The 18,451-nt window shown below is 38.2% G+C and overlaps 1 protein-coding gene across 1 annotated transcript in view; it reads right to left on the reverse strand.

The window, feature by feature from the left end:
* Itga8 (integrin subunit alpha 8) overlaps positions 1–18,451 on the reverse strand; it is a 195,341-nt gene that overhangs the window by 83,310 nt on the left and 93,580 nt on the right. Inside the window, exons 14-15 of the mRNA XM_004859985.4 lie at positions 3,814–3,859; positions 1,371–1,478 (exon numbers count right to left, since the gene is read on the reverse strand). Coding sequence (XP_004860042.1) covers positions 1,371–1,478; positions 3,814–3,859 — 154 coding nt within the window. The remainder of the gene's footprint in view (positions 1–1,370; positions 1,479–3,813; positions 3,860–18,451) is intronic.

Below are 18,451 nucleotides of genomic sequence, written 5' to 3' on the forward strand. Positions count from 1 at the left end.
AATGTGCTGGGGCATTTCCCAACTCCTTTAAGAAGCAGTTACAGGCCAGGACACGCCTCCCTATGCAGGAGCTCCAAGCAGCAGGATGTTTTTCAAAAGAATTCTTAAGGGTCCTAGGAACTTCCCACCCTCCACTCAAAAGTTTTGACTCCTGCATGAACTCCTGTCAGAAGGCCATCAAAAACATGCTCCAGTGGGCTAGAAATAACTTTCTGGGTCAGGACTGGCTTGTTCTACATTCTGATAGCCTCAGGAACTGGACATGCTGCCCGAGTTAGACCACATTTCCTGCAAAATGAGGGCAAATCTCCAACATCTCAAAACTTTTTTTTTTCTTTATGATACTGGGGATTGAACCCTGGGACTTCACACTGAGCTACAACCCCAGGCCTTTTAATCTTTTATTTTCAGGCAGCATCTTGCTAAGTCACCAAGTTGCTCAGGCTACTTTCAAACTACAATCCTCCTGTCTCAGCCTCCCAGTGTATTTTCCAGAGGATGTGGCCTGATGACATGATCCAATTGGATGACTTCTGACCCTTGAGGACTACATATGTATTTAAAAACAAGGTGGCATCTTCTTGGTCTGTGTTTTAGTCAAGCTCCACTCTGTCCTTTGAGGTAACTCACATGAGTCAGCGGAAATTCTTGAGTCTCATCTTCCTAGGGTCAGGCAAAAGAACTGTGATTCTGCCACTATTCCTCATGATGGCTTCAGGACCACAAAAATCCAGGTCAGGGCACAAAAATCTCCATTTTCATAATGTTTACCTTCTGTACGTGGTCAGTTACAAAACTGACATATGTTTTCCACATAGGAAACAGTAATTTTACCCAAGCGCAGCCACTCAAACAGGGTGACATAAACTACATCTGAAAAGTGGGATCCATAAGCACACGCCAATGCCAGAGTCAAGGTATTGTGTTTTATTTTTAGTTTGCTTAACATTTATTTGAGAATGTCAAGAAACTCAGAGATTGCCGAGATGTGTTGCAGTGGGAATTGCCCCAAATGTTTTTGTGCTTCTCATCTCATTTAGAGCCCATAGAGCAGAGAACTCGCTTTGCATGGTAGATACAGACCCAAAGGTCAGCATCACATCACAGGTCCCTTTGAAGGACTGCTTCCTTGCTACTCAGACTTGGTCCACAGACCTATAGCAACAAAGTGCTCTGGAAACTTTTTCTAGATATGCAAAGCATCAGGTCCTACACTATACTGCACCAAAATCTGCATTTATTCTACAAGATACCCAGGTGATCTGAATCCACAGTAATATTCTTGAGCTCATGCACGAGGTGTTCATAAGCCAGAGTTGGTGTTGCTTGTCTTGTAAGAATAGTGTCTGAGAAACACCCGGTTCACTCACCATGCCACAGGTGTCACCAATTCTGGGATCTGGCAAGTTTTGTTTTCAAGATTGATAATCACTGGGTGCAAGAGAAGCTGGGTGTCCACAGTCACAACCGGCCTTGCTCTGCAGGGAAAAAAACCCACAACGTGTGTATGGCCCCCACTGGCTACAGGCAGAAGCTCCCTTCACAGAAGAGGCCCCTGCAATGTTGCCAGTTTGTGCCAAGAATTCAGCTTACTTCATGGACAGGAGGGCATCACTCTACTAATTACCTCTCAACACTTCTGGTAGCACATGAATCTAACCTAAGGATACACGGGTGGCCTGGGCACAGTTGCATCCACAAACCTGCTGTCTTTAGGGAGTAGACTTGTGATATTGTAACACTCTTGCAGTGACAGTGCTCTGTGATTTGCTAAAGTATCATAACCATATTTGGAAAGAATACATCCTCTTCCATCCACTCATGGTAAATACTCACATTTTACAAATTTTCTTGGCTGATGGATAATGTCCTACTTCGAACGATAACTTTGTAGCTGAGTTCTGCAGATGTAGCTGAACACATGAGGGTGGGTTTCCCGAATAATTCTGTACTTCACCCTGAGCAATAGTTCTCAACCTGGCTGCACAGCATAACCACCCACGGAGCTTTTAAACATACACTGTACTCAGCCCCACACTTATGGACCAACTGAACTAGAACTTCTGGGGCCCAGGCTGGTTATTGCAATTTCAAACACTCTTTCCAGATGACTGTAGCAGGTAACCACATTTGAGGAGAGGAACCAGCATAGAGTAAAAGCCATTCTAGCCACCCAGGCAAGGATAGTAAGATAATTCACACAGGAAGGGAGTGAAGTAATTTTTAAAGCTTGATTACAGGATATGATTACCGGGAGCCAGAGCTGCCGGATTTCTACACGCATTGAGCCATGTTGGATGCATTTTCTTCCGATGGACAGAGAGATTGCGTCTTGGGGCAGAATGTTTAGGGCACTACTTCAAACAACTTCATGGTTACCACATGGAGTCCACTGGGATTTTTCCTAAGTTCCTCTATGCTATTTATCTGTACTTTATTTTATATTATTTTTAATATTGTGTTCTAATTGTTGAAAAATCAGATGATAAAATAGAATTACGCAGGCATGAGGTTTATTATGGCAGACCCGTGGCAGAAGAAAGAGAGGTTAATGGAAGAGAAAGGGGGTTCTGATCCTTGGAAAGGTAAAGGGAAGAAGATAAGGTTGAATAGGACATTCTGTTGGGGTTGATCAATCCATGAATGAGGCGCCCATGAGCCAGCGTTTTTTGTGAGATGAGTTGCTTATCTTACAGGAATAGCCTTGCATGTATTCCTTGTTGTCCTCCTACTTGAGTGGGAGCAGCTCATGGAAAACAGAGCATCTGTACCAAGGCTGGGGCAGATTCTCACTGTCGCCGTGGGGGTGGAGCTGGGACACAGTCAGCTTCTCCCCAGCAGCTCAGAGTGTTCCACCTTCACGGCCACCACCAGCCGTACCCAGAGGCTATAAAGTTTCAACCATCTGATTTTCTAGAACCTGGGGCGGAGGGTGACTGGTGTAAATCTGCCCTCACTGAGTTTGTTGTGGGACCGATGAAGAAGTAAATCTTACCTACTTTGAAAACTGAACCTTAGACACTCTCTGAGAGCTGGATGGATTAGCACCACATGCCCAGTCCACTTATTTGTCTTTTGTTTAGAAATCCTGATTTAGTTCCTTGAATTCTTGCTAAACACTATTTAAAGAAGATCTAAAGTTTCTAAGCATCAATTATCTAACCAGTTACTAGTCTGTGTATTTTGCATGCAGATTTTCACTGAACCCTTTCAATAAAAGTAACTTTATAAAGGAAGAATTGTTACTCCCATTTTACAAATGAAAGTGCTAAGGCTTACAGAGTTACAGAAATTTGTCCAAGACTACAAATCAGTGAGTGTACAGAATGGCCAGGATTTGAAGCTATCCTTTTGCATTTGAATTGCCACTCAATACCTGGTTTTGGACAAAACCAATTCTTGGTATGGCCTGTTCCATCACTTAGCCTCCAGGCTTGATGGCAGAAACCAGGGAAAATGGGAACAATATCCCCTTCTGCAACCCTTCTCTGAAGGTGCACATTTCATTGATTTTGAAAGCACAGAGAATTAAAATTATCTAACATTTAAAAAGACAGTCATTTTAGGATTGGCTTTGTTTAATCTCTTATTTAATGTTACATTGTTAGAGGCTGGAAATCTGATCATAAAGTATGAGAATAAAAATATTGAAGGTTGAAAATTGAGGGCAAATAGACCTCCAGACTTTAAAATAAGTATATAAACATTCTTCAGAATAAATAACTGGAATAAAGTATTTAAGACCAAACAGACAACAAAAAGGAAATGCACTTAAAACGATTCACAGAACATCTGCACACACCAATCACATACCTGTAAACAGCCACTTTTCCTGTTCCAAATGCACCCACAAGTAGATCTAAAAAAGACAAAAACATGAAGTGCATGCATAGATTTTATAGACACTGTCTACAGATTGAGCATCACTAATCCAAAATCCAAATGCTCTGAAACCTGAACCATTCTGGGCACTGAAATGCCACCCTAAGTGAAAACTTTCACACCATGAAGCTTTGCCTCAATCACAAAGTTAAACAAATATTGTTTAAAATGATCTTCAGGCTCCGTGTGCAAGGTGTGTATAGAAAACACAAGTGAATTTTATGTTTAGACTTATGTCCCATCCCCAGATATTTCCTTATGTGTATATAAATATTTCAAAAGTCTGAAATTCTAAACATTTTGGTCTCAATCATTTTTTTTCCATTACCAGGGATCGAACTCAGGACCTTAAACTTGCCAAGCAGGCACAGTGCTGCTGAGCTACATCCCCCACCCTCAATAATTTTTGATAAGGGATACCCAACTTTTACTAAGTTCAGGATCATGAGTAGCACATAGAGCATCCCAAAATGCTGATTGCAGTGTGAGAGCCATAAATTGAGCAAACAGCACCTTTCTGAAGACATTTTGGAGAGGATGTAAGAGTATAGCCAATGTAACATGACACATGAATCAGATCTCAAAACTTTCTGCTTTTATGAAGGCGAGCTTCCTAAAAATGCTTAAGAAACTCATCATAAAATCATTTCCTTTATCCTCGAGACTCAAGGTACACACCCAAGGAAAGGAAAAAGAAAACTGCAAGTGCTCAGCACATATTATGTATCAGCGTCCTTGCAAATCTTGTCTCATTTCTCCCTTGCCAACAACAACTGTATGAGGTGAGATTATTTACACCTAAAGAGGAACATTCTGATTGTCATTTTGAAACAACCACTTGCTCTTCACAGTGTGGATGGTGAGTATACCCGAGGTGAGTGTACACAATTATCTCCCTGACTGACAAGTATTTAGGCAAAATTATCTGTTTTTCTTAATTGAATCTACAACATTTTTTCTTGGTGGAGGCAATCAAACAAACAGAAATGACAATGGCTAAATTGCACAGTAAAATCTAAGAGAATCAGATGTGGTAGAACAGGGGCCATAGAAGAAAACAATTGAAACTATTATTGCTTAATTCTAGTAAAACAGAAGTGAAAAATGGAAACTAAATTGTAAAAAAATAAAAAAAGACCTCATCAACAACAAAAAGGGGGAAAGACATTTTAGCCTGGTGCTCCATATCTAAACTTATAACGGAATTAAATTGACATGAGAGAGTTTGTGCTGAAAAATGATTTACAAGGTGTGATCAAAAATATGATTAATGTGACTGCTGAGTTTCATCCAATGGAAAGGCAGGCTCATAAAGACACTGGAGTGTGTCTTCCTTCACCTTATTCATCCAATCTGGCACCTTGTAATTTCTGGCTCTTCTACAAAATCAAAATGACCATGAGAGGTAAACATTTTGAATCAATTCAGGACATTGTGGCAATTAATTCATTAAGGCAGGTGTTGCAAACTGCAAAAACAACATGGGATTTTATCCCGAGAATGGGGCAGGATAGAGTTGGAGAAGTGCATCAACTGCCATATAGGCAGAGAGAATTTAATCAGGCACCATTTTGGGAATGGGCTGATCTGTGGTACTAAGCCACCAAAAAACTACAATGCAACTTCTCTCCAAGGATTGTTACTGTTACCCAACTACAGTGACTGGGTGAGGACGGCTATGGGAGATAGCCATAAGATGGTGAGGACTAGAGTTAGATACCCTGAGAAGTTCAAGCACAGGCAGGGAAGGTTACAAGGCCCTGCACAACATGTTGGGAGGCCAGGTCTAGCTGTTCTGGCTTTCAGAGATGGCTGGGTCTGAAGGTGTTGCCACTGAGTCCAGTAGTCTGTTTGAGCCCCTACCCTGCTGCCCATATCCAGTGGAGACAGGTGGTCTGATTGCTTTTCTGCTCACCAACATGAGTGGGGACACATGTCAGCTAGGAAGATGGCCAAAGTCTGGGGTTTATGGACAGAGGGGCCTCTGGAGCAAGGAGGGTACCTCCCAACTCCACAGGCCATAAAGCTTGGCAGAGAAGACTATGACTTGCTGACTTCTAAAGTAAAACACTCAGTTGGAAATACAAAAAAAAATTTGGACCCATTTTTCTCCTTTATTTATCTCTATATAGTTAACTATGTGCTACTACCGTTGAAGAATCTTCTATTGTAAGTGGAGGTAAAGTTGTTCCATTTAGTAGATATTTACTCTAGGTCAATATTTAGTGTGTCTTAGTGTTTATACTATAATCATAGATCTCCTTTTTATGGTTAAAAGTGGTATATTATTGGTTCTTATGGTATGTAAGCATCCAGTTTGTCTTTGATACTATTATTGTTGTTGATTTAATTACCATAGCCAAAATTACACAATTGTTGCTATCAATAGGTTTTCTCTATATGCCAATATCTGGATTGTTTTAGTGTTATTAATAGTATTGTGATCCATTCTAGGTGAAATGGGTACTGAACCAAATATACTGAAACCTCCTCTCCCAAATAAATGGAGGTGGAGGGGGGATGGATTCTGGGACAAAGGCAAATGGCTATGCCAAGTTAGCCATACCAAGAGTGCATCATTAAAAATAAGACGTTACCTAAAGAGGTCTCCATACTAGCAAAAAAGTCTTCCGCTATAATCAACACATAAGCATCAATACAAATAAGCAAACAAATAGAAACACGAGAAAGTAAGGCAACAAAATGCCTTCAAAAACTCCCACCTTCCCCATACTGATCTAGGGGCCATTAAGGGGGTTAGAAATCAAAAGACACATACCCAAATTATTTTAAAGTATAGCAGAGGAGATTTTAAAAAACCAATAAGATGCTCATGAGTTCAAAGAAGATATAATTAAAGAGATAATGATCCTAATTAAATGATCAGCAAGCCAACAGGAGACACTAGTTAAAAGCTAGATGAGCTAAACAAACTAATGCAAAACAGGAATGACCAGCACAGAAAAGAATTAAGAGTCCATTAAAACATATCAAACAGAAATGTAGGAGATTAAAAATTCTCCTGGAAGTATGGGCAGCAGAAGTGACCACTGTGAGGACAGAGTGTCAGAACTACCTGGAAGACAGGCCTGTTGTCAGTGACCAGTTATTGAAAGATACCTTAAAAAACAATAAGACACTGTGAAAAATGGATCTAACAGCTGCTAGATCACACAAAGAATCTAAGATTAATTGGAATTAGTGGAAAATCAGAAGACAGCACAAATGACATAAAATACCTGTTTACCGAAGTGATATCAGAAAACTTTCCTATTATGGGAAATTAACACACAGATAATTGTGAACCCCCTCTGGAGCCCTAATAGCCAAGATAGGAAAATAACCTCTCCATGATATATCATAATCAAAATCCCAGAACTCCAACACAAGAACAGAGTCTTAAAAGTTAAAGAAAAGCAAAAATTAGTTTTAAAGGAAAATTCATCAGAATTACAGCAGATTTCTCAATACAAATCTTAAGGGCTAGGAGAATTTGGAGTGAAGTGTTTCAAGCCCTAAAAAAACCACAACCTTCCAACCCAGACTAATGCATCCTGCAAAACGATCTTTCCAAATTGATGGAGAAATAAAATATTGCCATGACGAAGAGCACTTTAAGACCACCAAACTAGCCCTCCAAAAACTTCTTAAGGATGTCCTAAAAAGAGACAATGAAACTAACAATGCCAGAATGTCCAATAGAATGAATGCATCAGGAAGGGTGAGCAATTTAGTAGAAGAGAAAGAAAAGGAATCAGCAACAGGAAAGTAATGCAAGAGTCACTACCTTTCAGTAGTAAATCTCACTGTGAAGGATCTCAACTAGCTAATAGACAGATTGGCAGAATGGGTCAAGAAACAAAATCTGATGGTATGCTGTATTACAGAAACAGATTTAACCCCAAAAGAAATTTAGGCATCAAAAATTAAAGGATTGAAAGAATATTCCATGCAGTAAGAATCCAAAAAGAAACAAGAGTAGCTATCCAATTTTCAAACAAAGTGGACTTTAAGCCAAACCTGATCAGAAGAGGCAAAGAATGGTAAAACTTATTGGTTAAGGGAACAATTCAATGGGAAGAAATAATAATTATAAACATATATACACTGAACAATGAAGCACATTCAGATTCATAAATGCCCATGGACATAAAATCAGACAAACTTTAATGCAATTATACTGGGAGATCTCAGTACCCCACTACCACCAGTAGGTCAACTAAACAAAAATTCAACAGAGAATTATCAGAGTTGAACCAAGCCTTCAAACTAATAGACTTAAATAGGTATCTAGAGTATTCCACCCAACAACAATATAATACACATTCTTCTCAGCAGAACATGGCACTTTCTCCAAAATAGACTACATACTCACCAATATAGTGTGTTTAAGTAAATGTAAAATAATTCAAATCAAAGCATACATATTATCAGATTGTAGTCCAATGAAACTAGAATTCAACAGCAAAAGAAACCACAGAAATTATGCAAATGTGTGGAAATTAAACAATACACTCTGGAATAATGAATGTGTCACAGGAAAAATCAAAGAAATAAGACAGTTCCTAGAAGTAAACAATAAAGCCAGTACAACATACCAGAACTTATGGGACACAATGAAAGCAGTCCTAAGAGGGAAGCTGATAGCTATGTATACCCAGGTAATAAACAATAGAGTGAGCCCAAATAAATAACCTAATGATATACTTCTATGTCCTAGAAAAATAAGAACAATTCAAGTCTAAAGTTAGTATAAGGAAGAAAATTATAAAGTTTAGAGCAGAAATCAGTCAAATAAATTGAGACTAAAATACATAAAAAGTCAATGAATGGAAGAGCTGGTTCTTCAAAAGAATAAACAAAATAGACATATCCTTAGTGAATCTTAAGAAAAAGGGAAAGAAAAGACACAAATCAATCCAATTAGAAATAAAAAACTTGAAATTACAATGGATACCACCAAAATTCATATGATTATCAGCAACTACTTCATATACTCAAATGGAAATAAGTTTGAGAATTCAGAAGAAATGATGATATTCCTATATACACATGAACTACCAAAACTGAACCAAGATTTAAACACACTGAATAATCCAATAACAGGCAATGAAATTGAAGTAGTGATAAAAACACAACGAGCTTAGAAAAGCCCAGGTCACAGTGGATTCACTGCTGAATTCTACAAGAACTTTAGGGAATATCTAACACCAATACTGCTCAAACTGTTTAATGACATTAAAAGGAAAGGAGTACTCCCAGTGTCATTCCTGGAAGCTGGCATTACCCTGATTCCAAATTCAGACAAGGATCCAACCAAAAAAGAGAACTATACACCAATTGCTAGTGAATATAGATACAAAATATCCTCATAAACTGGAAAATAGAATGCAACAAATCACCAAAAAGATCATACACCATGACCAAGTAGGCTTCACCTCAGGGATGCAAGGATGGTTCAATATGCACAAATAAAATGTAATCCATCACATACACAGAAGTAAGGACAAAATCACATGACCATCTCAATAAACATAGAAAAAAAATCTCACAAAAGCCAACATCCATTTATAATAAAGACTGTGAAGAAAATAGTATAGGAGGATCTTATCTCAATCTGATAAAAGCCACTTATAACACACCAACACCCAACATCAGGGAAAAAAGAAACTGAAATCTTTCTCTCTAAAATTAGGAATAAGACAGAGTCCACTATCACCACTCCTGTTCACTATAGTTCTTGAAATATTAGTCAAAGCAATAAGGCAAGAGAAAAAAATAAAAGGAATACATATAGGAAAGGAAGAAGTCAAAGATCCTCTACCTAGAAGACCCAAAATATTTGACCAAAAGACTCCTGAAATTATTAGCCGAATTCAACAATGTAGCAGGATACAAAACCAACACATAAAAATCAATAGTTTTCCTGCACACCAATAATGAACTCACTGTCATATTAGGAAAATAATACCATTCATAATAGCATTGCCAAATATTAAATAGTTAGGAATTAACCTAAGGAAGTGACAAACCTGTATAACAAAAGCTACAGCACTCTGAAAAAGGAGATTGAAGATGACCTCAGAAAGTGGAAAGACATTCCCTGTATTTTGACAGGCAGAATTAATACAGTAAAAAAAAAAAATACCCATACTTCCAAAACGGATATATCCATTTAATGCAATCCCAATCAAAGTATGAACAGCTTTCCTCACAGATCTAGAGAAAACAATCCTAAAATTCATATGGAACCAGAAGAGACAGACTCAGAAGAGCAAAAGCAATACTAGGTAACAAAAACAAAGTAGGAGGCCCCAAAACCCTGGATTTAAAGTTGTATCACAAAGCTACAGCGATAAAACAGCACGGTACTGGCACAAAAACAGACATGTGGATATACGGAACAGAACAGAAGACACAGAAACAACCTTAAGCACATTCAGCTATTATCTTTGACAAAGGGACCAAAAACATACACAGGAGGAAAGACAGCCTCTTTAATAAATGATTTGGGAAAACTGGCTATACACAGGCAGAAGATTGAGTCTAGACCTATTATCTTACCATATACTAAACTAAAATCAAAATGGATTTTAAAAAGTCAGCCAAAGACCTAAATGTTAAATCAAAAACAATGTGCTGGAAGATAAAATAGGTGAAACTCTTGAAGACATAGGCATAGGCAAGGTCTTTCTGAACAGAACCCCAACAGCATAAGAAATAGTATCAAGAATCAACACATGGGCTGGGGATTTAGCTCAGGAGTTCTGCTGCCTGCATTGCAAGTGCAAGGTCCTGAGTTCGATCCCTGGTCCCCAAAAAAGGAAAAAACAAAACAAAACAAAAAAAGAATCAACACATGGGAACATCATATTAAATTAAAAACTTCCACATAGCAAAGAAACAACTAACAGAGTGAGAAGAAAACCTACAGATTGGGACAATATTTTTACCAGCTATTCCTTAGACAGAGAAGGAGGGAGCGGGGAGGAAGTGGAGAGAAAGGGGATGAAAATAGAATTGAGATGTGTGATATGCATGGCCCAACTCCACACAAGGAATGTAATCATTAATGCAAGTGTATACTAATAAAAAAGAAAAGTGACAGAAAGGATGGGTTAAGTGTGTCTGATGTGAGACAATATTCAGAGTGGCATTAAAGGCTATGTGTCTTTTACTGTAATAAATTTTTAAAAATATCACTCGCTTATTTTTCAGTCATACCCCACATAGGCATATTCCCTTGGTACTCATCTTTCCAGACTATAATGACCTGGTTCTTTTTTTTCCCCCATTAAGTTTATTGGTACATTTTAGGTATACAATACAGTTACATTCATCATTGGGATCTTGTACCATTACATGAGTATCTTGGTTCTTATTTTTTCCCCTGCCCTCCCTTCACCCCCTCCACCCTTCCCCATTTGCAAAGACCTTGTTTCCCTTTTTTTTCTTTTCTCATATTTTTTCTTTTCCCTTCTTTCCTTTCCCCTACCCCTCCCACTTCCCCTGCTCCCTTACACCTTTACTTCCTATTATACAATATCAATTATACATTTTTCAAATTACAATATCAAGATCTAGGAGACATTACCACAGATTTTACAGAATTTAAAAGGATATAGAAAGCATATTACAAATATCTGTTTTGAAATAAATTTGACAACTTCTAAGAAGTATCTTGGGAGACAAATAAATGAAACTAACTCTGGAGGAAATATAAAATTTGAATAGCACCTATTAAAGAAAGTATATTCCTAGCTTGAAAACCTACCTATATGACAACAGCAGGCTCATAAACATTTTAACTAATAAATTATATCAAACATTTAAAGCAGGGGAAAAAAACCACTTCTCCCCTCATTTTAGAAAATCAACATTGTGTTAATCCTAAAACTGGATAAAGATAATAGAAGAAAAAGTATGAACATAGATAGAAATTTGTTTAACCACACAAACTATTAGAAGTCAGACCTGGCAGTATGTAGAAAGCCCTTAGCATCTGATTGTAGCTCTTGGCATTTACAGGTGGACCCTAAAAGACAAGTAGCTCAGGGGCTAGGGATTTAGCTCAGTGGTTCCTTTGCCTGCCTCACAAGCGCAAGGTCCCAAGTTTGATCCCCAGTACCAAAAAAAAAAAAAAAGACAAGTAGTAGCTCAGCTTCCTGGTCCCTCAAGGTGGTCATCTGGAAGCATGATCATCCCTGTTCCCTTCATTCCCAGCTGGATGGAGCCCTGGCTCCACAGAGCCCACAGAGGGCAACCAACTTGCTAACAATCTTCTTTGAATCCTTCCTTTCCGTATCTTTCCTTCTTACTCCCTTAGTATTATTTCTTGGGATCATTTCTCAAATAAGCTACTTGCTTCCTAATTCTTGTCTTAATGTCTGCTCTGGGACAACTTGACCTAAGACACAAAAGTTCTTGTTAAGATTTTCGTTCAATAAAATGAACTCAGGCATCTTCAGGATCAAAACCACAGTCAGATGTTTTATGTTTTATAAGGACAGAATCAGATTGCAACAATAGGCTCAGGATTTGACTCCAAAGAACTGCATTTAATGAAACATGTATGCTAATGCCCAAATAAGTCAAACAAAGGTTACCTAAAGAGATCTGTATTAGTGCAATGAATGCATTAAGAAAAGGGCTATCAAACAGCTGAGTATGATCATGGACTACAACTCTTTTTCTATGGGCTTAAATCTTTGAAGCTAGAAGCCAAAGTTTCAAAGTCTGCCATTTTTTAAAATTATGATAAACTATACCAAAGTCTCAACTCTGTCAACTGTTGTCACATAATTCTTTGCTACATTTGTCTCTTCCAGAATATCATTGGATTTTTGCCATGTCACAGGAAAAAAAAGCCACTGATTTTCAGGACAGTGACCTGTGCTCTTTCTGTGTAATCCCAGATTCCGATATTTAGACAAGTGCAGTGCAGGTGGCCCTCGGCCTGAATGTGTATCTGCTGACATGGCACCGCATGGGAAAGCTCTGTCACACACAAGAGGAGTTATGTGCTCTGCTCTTGGCTCCAAGAGTAAATAACAGATGAATTTTAAGAATCAGCTCTCTAGAAACGGAAAAGAAAATCAGATTGTAAGCCTTTCCAGGGCAGGAATATTTAGGTTTGCATATCCTAAAGACTCCATGGAATGGTGTGGGATGAAATAAAGAAATAACCTTGGAAATAATAATCAGAAAAAATGACAGATACAGAACAGACACTTCAAAAGTGCCTACTCGATAGAATAAGTAATAATGTGTAACATACTAAAGAAGGGCACGAAGAAAAATAAGACAATTATTTGGACAGGTTAGTGCAAACCCCAGTGAAATTCTGCTGGGGTTTTTCTTGTGCACCTGAAGGTACTGGGAGACCAGTGTGCTCACACATGCTCCAGAGTCTAGAAAATAATTACAGGCTCCCTCACAACCAGACTGTCACTAGAGGTGAAACATGGAGCAACACCACCTAAAGGTAAGGAGGAAGAGAAGGTTTCCTTTAATGACTTTGACTTCTGAGCCTTAGGGTGGGAATTTTCCTACTCTGGAAAAATAAAATAACTGGCAAAACAGGCCACAATTTTCTTTGTAAGAATGTGGCCACAATTATGCAGAGGCCAAGAAAATAGTTATCTACCACAAAAGTATGTTTGTTTTTTGAAACACCACCTTGGTATTGTGCCTGCTGGAAAAGGCCAAAGCATTTATGCTTAGGACCTTACATTTGTCAGATCTCACTAGGGGAGGAGAACTGATTTGCTGGATTAAGTTTCCAACCAACTTTTCTTTCCAAAATATGTGCGTGGCTTTGATAAATTTTCTGTAGTTTCTCTCTGAGAGAGAGAGAAAGAAACTATATAAACATACAAACATATATATGTAACATACATATTTCTATGTATAGGTATTTGTTAGGTATGTTCTCTCTATGTTTGTGTATATATGCATATACACATATATGTATGCACTCAGAAACTATACTTTTTTAAAAAACTTGAATAATTTGGTTCTTAGGAATTTAAATGATAAACTAGAGAAAAATGACTTTGGTAGTGATATTTGCATTCAAACCTACGAAAACTTCGTTCTCCCTTACTTTGAAATAACGGGTCTTACTTATATCAGTAACTACTTTCCTTTCTCAGAGAAATGTTTTAAAGGTAGATCTAAAAACAAACCAGTGAAAAACACCGCCCTTCTTTGTATATACGCACTTAACTAGTTTTTTCCACCTGGAAGAAATAACGGGAGACTAAAATTGGTTCTTTCCACTTAATCAAAGAATGTTCTCAAGTGCTTGAAGCCTTTGCTATTGCTTTGCATTGCCTGAGAAACATAGTTTATTTTCCTTTTGGCTTTGAAGGAACAACTGAGCACTTTTATGGAAACAGAAAAGAGACATTAGCATAAACATGGGATCAGTCCGCAAGAAAAAAAATTACCCTGAAAATGGAAGGTCACAGGAGATGTATTACACCTATGTTTTCTATTTTGTTCTCCAAATTTGTTATTTTTTTAAATGAGGAAGGAGAAAAGACCCAAGCTTTTAAAATAGTGCTTGAACTGTAGAGTCTGATTTCACTAACAATGAAAGAAATCTTAAAAGTGTAAAAAGTTCTATTTGAAAACATTAGCTTTGTTCTCAGCGTGTATTTGAGAATTGGATCGGGTGAGCAGAGTGGAATGGGTAAGATGATGAGTGGGAACTACGTAGGAGAAGGGAACATTCAGAAGGGGAGACAGGAGGAGAGGGGACAGCGTTAGATTAAAGGGTCACCCAGAGTCATTCCATGGGATCTCTGTTCTCCTCAGCACCTCCATCCTGTAAGCTCAGTCAGCTTTTCTTGTCTCTCACCTTCCTCCTGGTACCTGCTTCTCCTCTCTTGTTGCCACAGTCTTTATGGGAAACATATTAATACTAAACTCTTCTAAAAATGCCATTGGATATCTTCTTCTTTATTTTGTAATTAAAATCATTTACTATTTTAGAATACTTTTTGGATAATAACAATTGCCGTATAAAACTTCCAAATAAATTTGAAATATGGAAACATAAAAATACTAATTGTAAGAAAAAATTATAATCACTCAAAAGGGCTGACCTCCTTAAACATGGCCAAAAACATAGAAATCATAAAGAAACTTGAAAGTTTGACCCCTTTTTTTCAATAAAACAAAATCAAAACTGAGCAAGGTTGAATGAGAAATGAAAGAAGTGGGGAAATGTTATAATATGTACATCTGGTCACATATGAATATTTTTATGCTTAAGAGAATGTTTGCCACCTAGTAAAAAAAGTTTAGTATTATGCTTAATTTGTAACAAACTCATACAAATTAATAAAGCTATAAGCATTCTAATAAAAAGGTTGTAAACTATTGACATAAAAACTTATGAACAACAAATATATGAAAAGATATTCAATCATACTAATCATCAAAGGAATGCAAATGACATATCGTGTTTAGCTTCCCAAACTGGAAAAGATGCAAAGATTAGAGGTAGGCAATGTTGCATTGAGGGCTGAGGAATAAGAATCCATGTGTTCTGGTTGCAGGAGTATAAACTGGCATGATTTTCTTTGTGGTTTGTTGGTGTGTACGACAATGCATAGTTTCCACCAAGCACTTGTACTTCTAGGAATTTATCCTGAGATAGACTACACAATTGTACAAAGAAATGTGAAATAACTTGCATTCTAAACATTTTAAATAAATCAGACACACGAGCTTGAATACATGGTTTCTCTTATATGAGAAGTCCACAGTATGGTAAAAGAGAAGAGGAAACAGGGAGACAGATGCATTTCAAAGGGGAAGGTAAGGAACCAAGAGATGGAGCCAGGGAGGAGAGGAGGGGAGAGGAGAAAAAAGCATTAAGACATGTTGTGTGCCTGTCCCAAGCCCCTAAAGGAATGCAATCAGTATGCACTGCAAGCATGTGCCAATAAAAATGAAAAGTACAAAGTAAGCATTTTCAATATAAATGCAGTACTTTCCCCTTATCAGCACTTTGGTGTTTGTACTTTTAGTTATCTGCAGTTAACTGTGTCTATATTTATATATGAACCTAATATACATGTGGATATACAAAATATATTCACATGTTTATGGATATATAAAACCATCAGTGGAAAATTCCAGAAAAAATAAATTTTAAATTGTGCACTGTGCTGAATATAGTGGTACAATCTTGCACTGTCATGCTTTTCCCATCCAGGACATAAGTGATCCTTCTGCCTAGCATATCCACACTGTATATGCTACCCACTCATTAGTCACTAAGTAGCCATCTTGGGCATCAGATGCAGTGCAGTGGTGTCACAATGCTTGAATTTAAGTATCCCTTATGTAGTAGCCTAATGTTAAAGTACAGTGCCTACATCATTTGCCTCACATCATCTCATTATGCAGACACTTTTCATCTTGTGTCATCACACAATGGGTGAGTATAGTACAATAAGATAATACAAGAGAGAAAGAAAGAACACATTCACATAATTTTTATGATACATATTATTATAATTGTTCTATTTTATGAGGTGTGATCAAAATATATGTTGACCAGCCCGCTGCAGACAGGCAGGTCTGCGGACAACCTACTGAGGTCGCAAGTCACGAGGAACACACCGAATCAGCCCGCGCCCCAGGAGCAATCCACTGGACACCGTCCCCTGCTCCTATGTACAGCCACCTGGTTCCAAACTACAAAAATGCAGAGGATACTGGACCACCAGACCACGGTACTGGGTCACACCACTCCCGGCCCAGAGGTAGGCGCTTCTGAGCCACCGACCCACTGCTCCTGGTCCAGGAAGGGGCTACCCGGCCACCATCCCTCCCACTGGTCCGAGCCCAGAGGAAAGGGCTCTTGGGCCACTATCCCTACCACTGCTCCCAGCTGCTGTCCCACCTCTCCCAGCTCAGAGGAGGTAATCCATGTGGGTGCCAACAGCACGCCCCTGCCCCCCCAGTCAAAATGAGAAAACATGTAAATAAGTCTCAAAACCAGACTTCCAGATCACCTACAGCAACCCCAAAGGGAAATGAGATGGAACACTCTGATATTCAACCACCTGGACCCACTGAACTGGCAACAAAAGGGGATATGGAAAAAATGAAATCAGAAATAATTTCTCAGATAATAGGAGAAATTGTGCCCCTAGTGCAAGGCATGATTAATAAATCTAGAGAGGAGCTCAGGAACATGATGGAATACCAACATAGGAAACAAATGGAATCCATAAAACAGATGCAAATAGATTTCCAGGACATGAAAAACTCCATTGAAAGTTTACACAGCAGAATAAGCCAATGTGAGGACAGATTTCAGACATAGAAGATAAGATTGCAATTAATGACGAGGAAAAGAAAAATTGCTTCAAAATTATAAGGGAACATGAGAAATCAATCCAGCAGCTGCTGGATGATGCAAAGAAGAATAACATAAGACTGACTGGAGTCAATGAAGGAACAGGAGTGAGTGCAGGTGACATAAAAAAACTCTTCACAGAAGTAATGGCAGAAAACTTTCCAAGCAGGGGCAAAGAACTTGACATACAGATAAGTGAGGCATATAGGACTGCAAATAGCCTTGATCAAAAAAAATCTACACATAGGCATATAATCATTAAGATTCCAGAAACTCAACAGAAGAACAAAGTTCTACAATCAGTTAGAGAAAAGAAACAAATCACATACAAAGGAAAGCCCATCAGAATCACAGCAGACTTCTCAACACAAACCATCAAGGCAAGAAGAGCTTGGAGTGACATATTCCAAGCCCTAAAAGAAAACAGCCTCCAACCCAGATTGATGTACCCTGCAAAACTATCTTTCAAAATGGATGGATAAATAAGGTAATTTCCTGACAAAGAGCACCTTAGGAACTTCATGAGTATCAAACCAGCACTCCAAAGAATTTTACACAATATCCTAGGAACAGACATTGAGGATCACAACCCCAGGAAGCAAAGCAGAATGAACCTATCTGGCACCACAAGAAATTAAATGTAAAGGTTGAGAACCCAACAAAAAGAAAAAGTCATGGCAATGACAAGTCAATACGTTTCAGTTATAACCATCAATGTTAATGGTCTCAATTCACCAATCAAAAGAAATAGACTGGCAGAATGGGTCAAGAAGCAAAATCCAGCAATATGCTGCATACAAGAAACACACTTAATTCAAAAGGAAACTCATAGACTGAAAGTTAAAGGGTGGAAAACAATACTCCATGCGACAGGAACCCCAAAAAAAGCAGGAGTAGCTATCCTCTTGGCAGATCAAGTAGATTTCAAACCAACACTGATTAAGAGAGATGAAGAAGGACACTACATCCTTGTAAAGCGAAGAATCCAAGAGGAAGAGATGACAATCATAAATATCTATGCAACAAACACTAGTGTACCCAACCATATAAAACAAATACTAACGGACATGAAAAGTCATATATGCACTAATACAATTGTAGTGGGGGACCTCAACACCCCTCTGTCACAAATAGATAGATCAACTAGACTAAAAATAAATAATGAAATACTAGAACTCAATCGAACTC

The sequence above is a fragment of the Heterocephalus glaber genome, unplaced genomic scaffold, assembly GCF_053883595.1.
Source record: "Heterocephalus glaber isolate CG9 unplaced genomic scaffold, H.glaber_assembly_v1.0 deba00000768, whole genome shotgun sequence".
NCBI lineage: Eukaryota > Metazoa > Chordata > Mammalia > Rodentia > Bathyergidae > Heterocephalus > Heterocephalus glaber.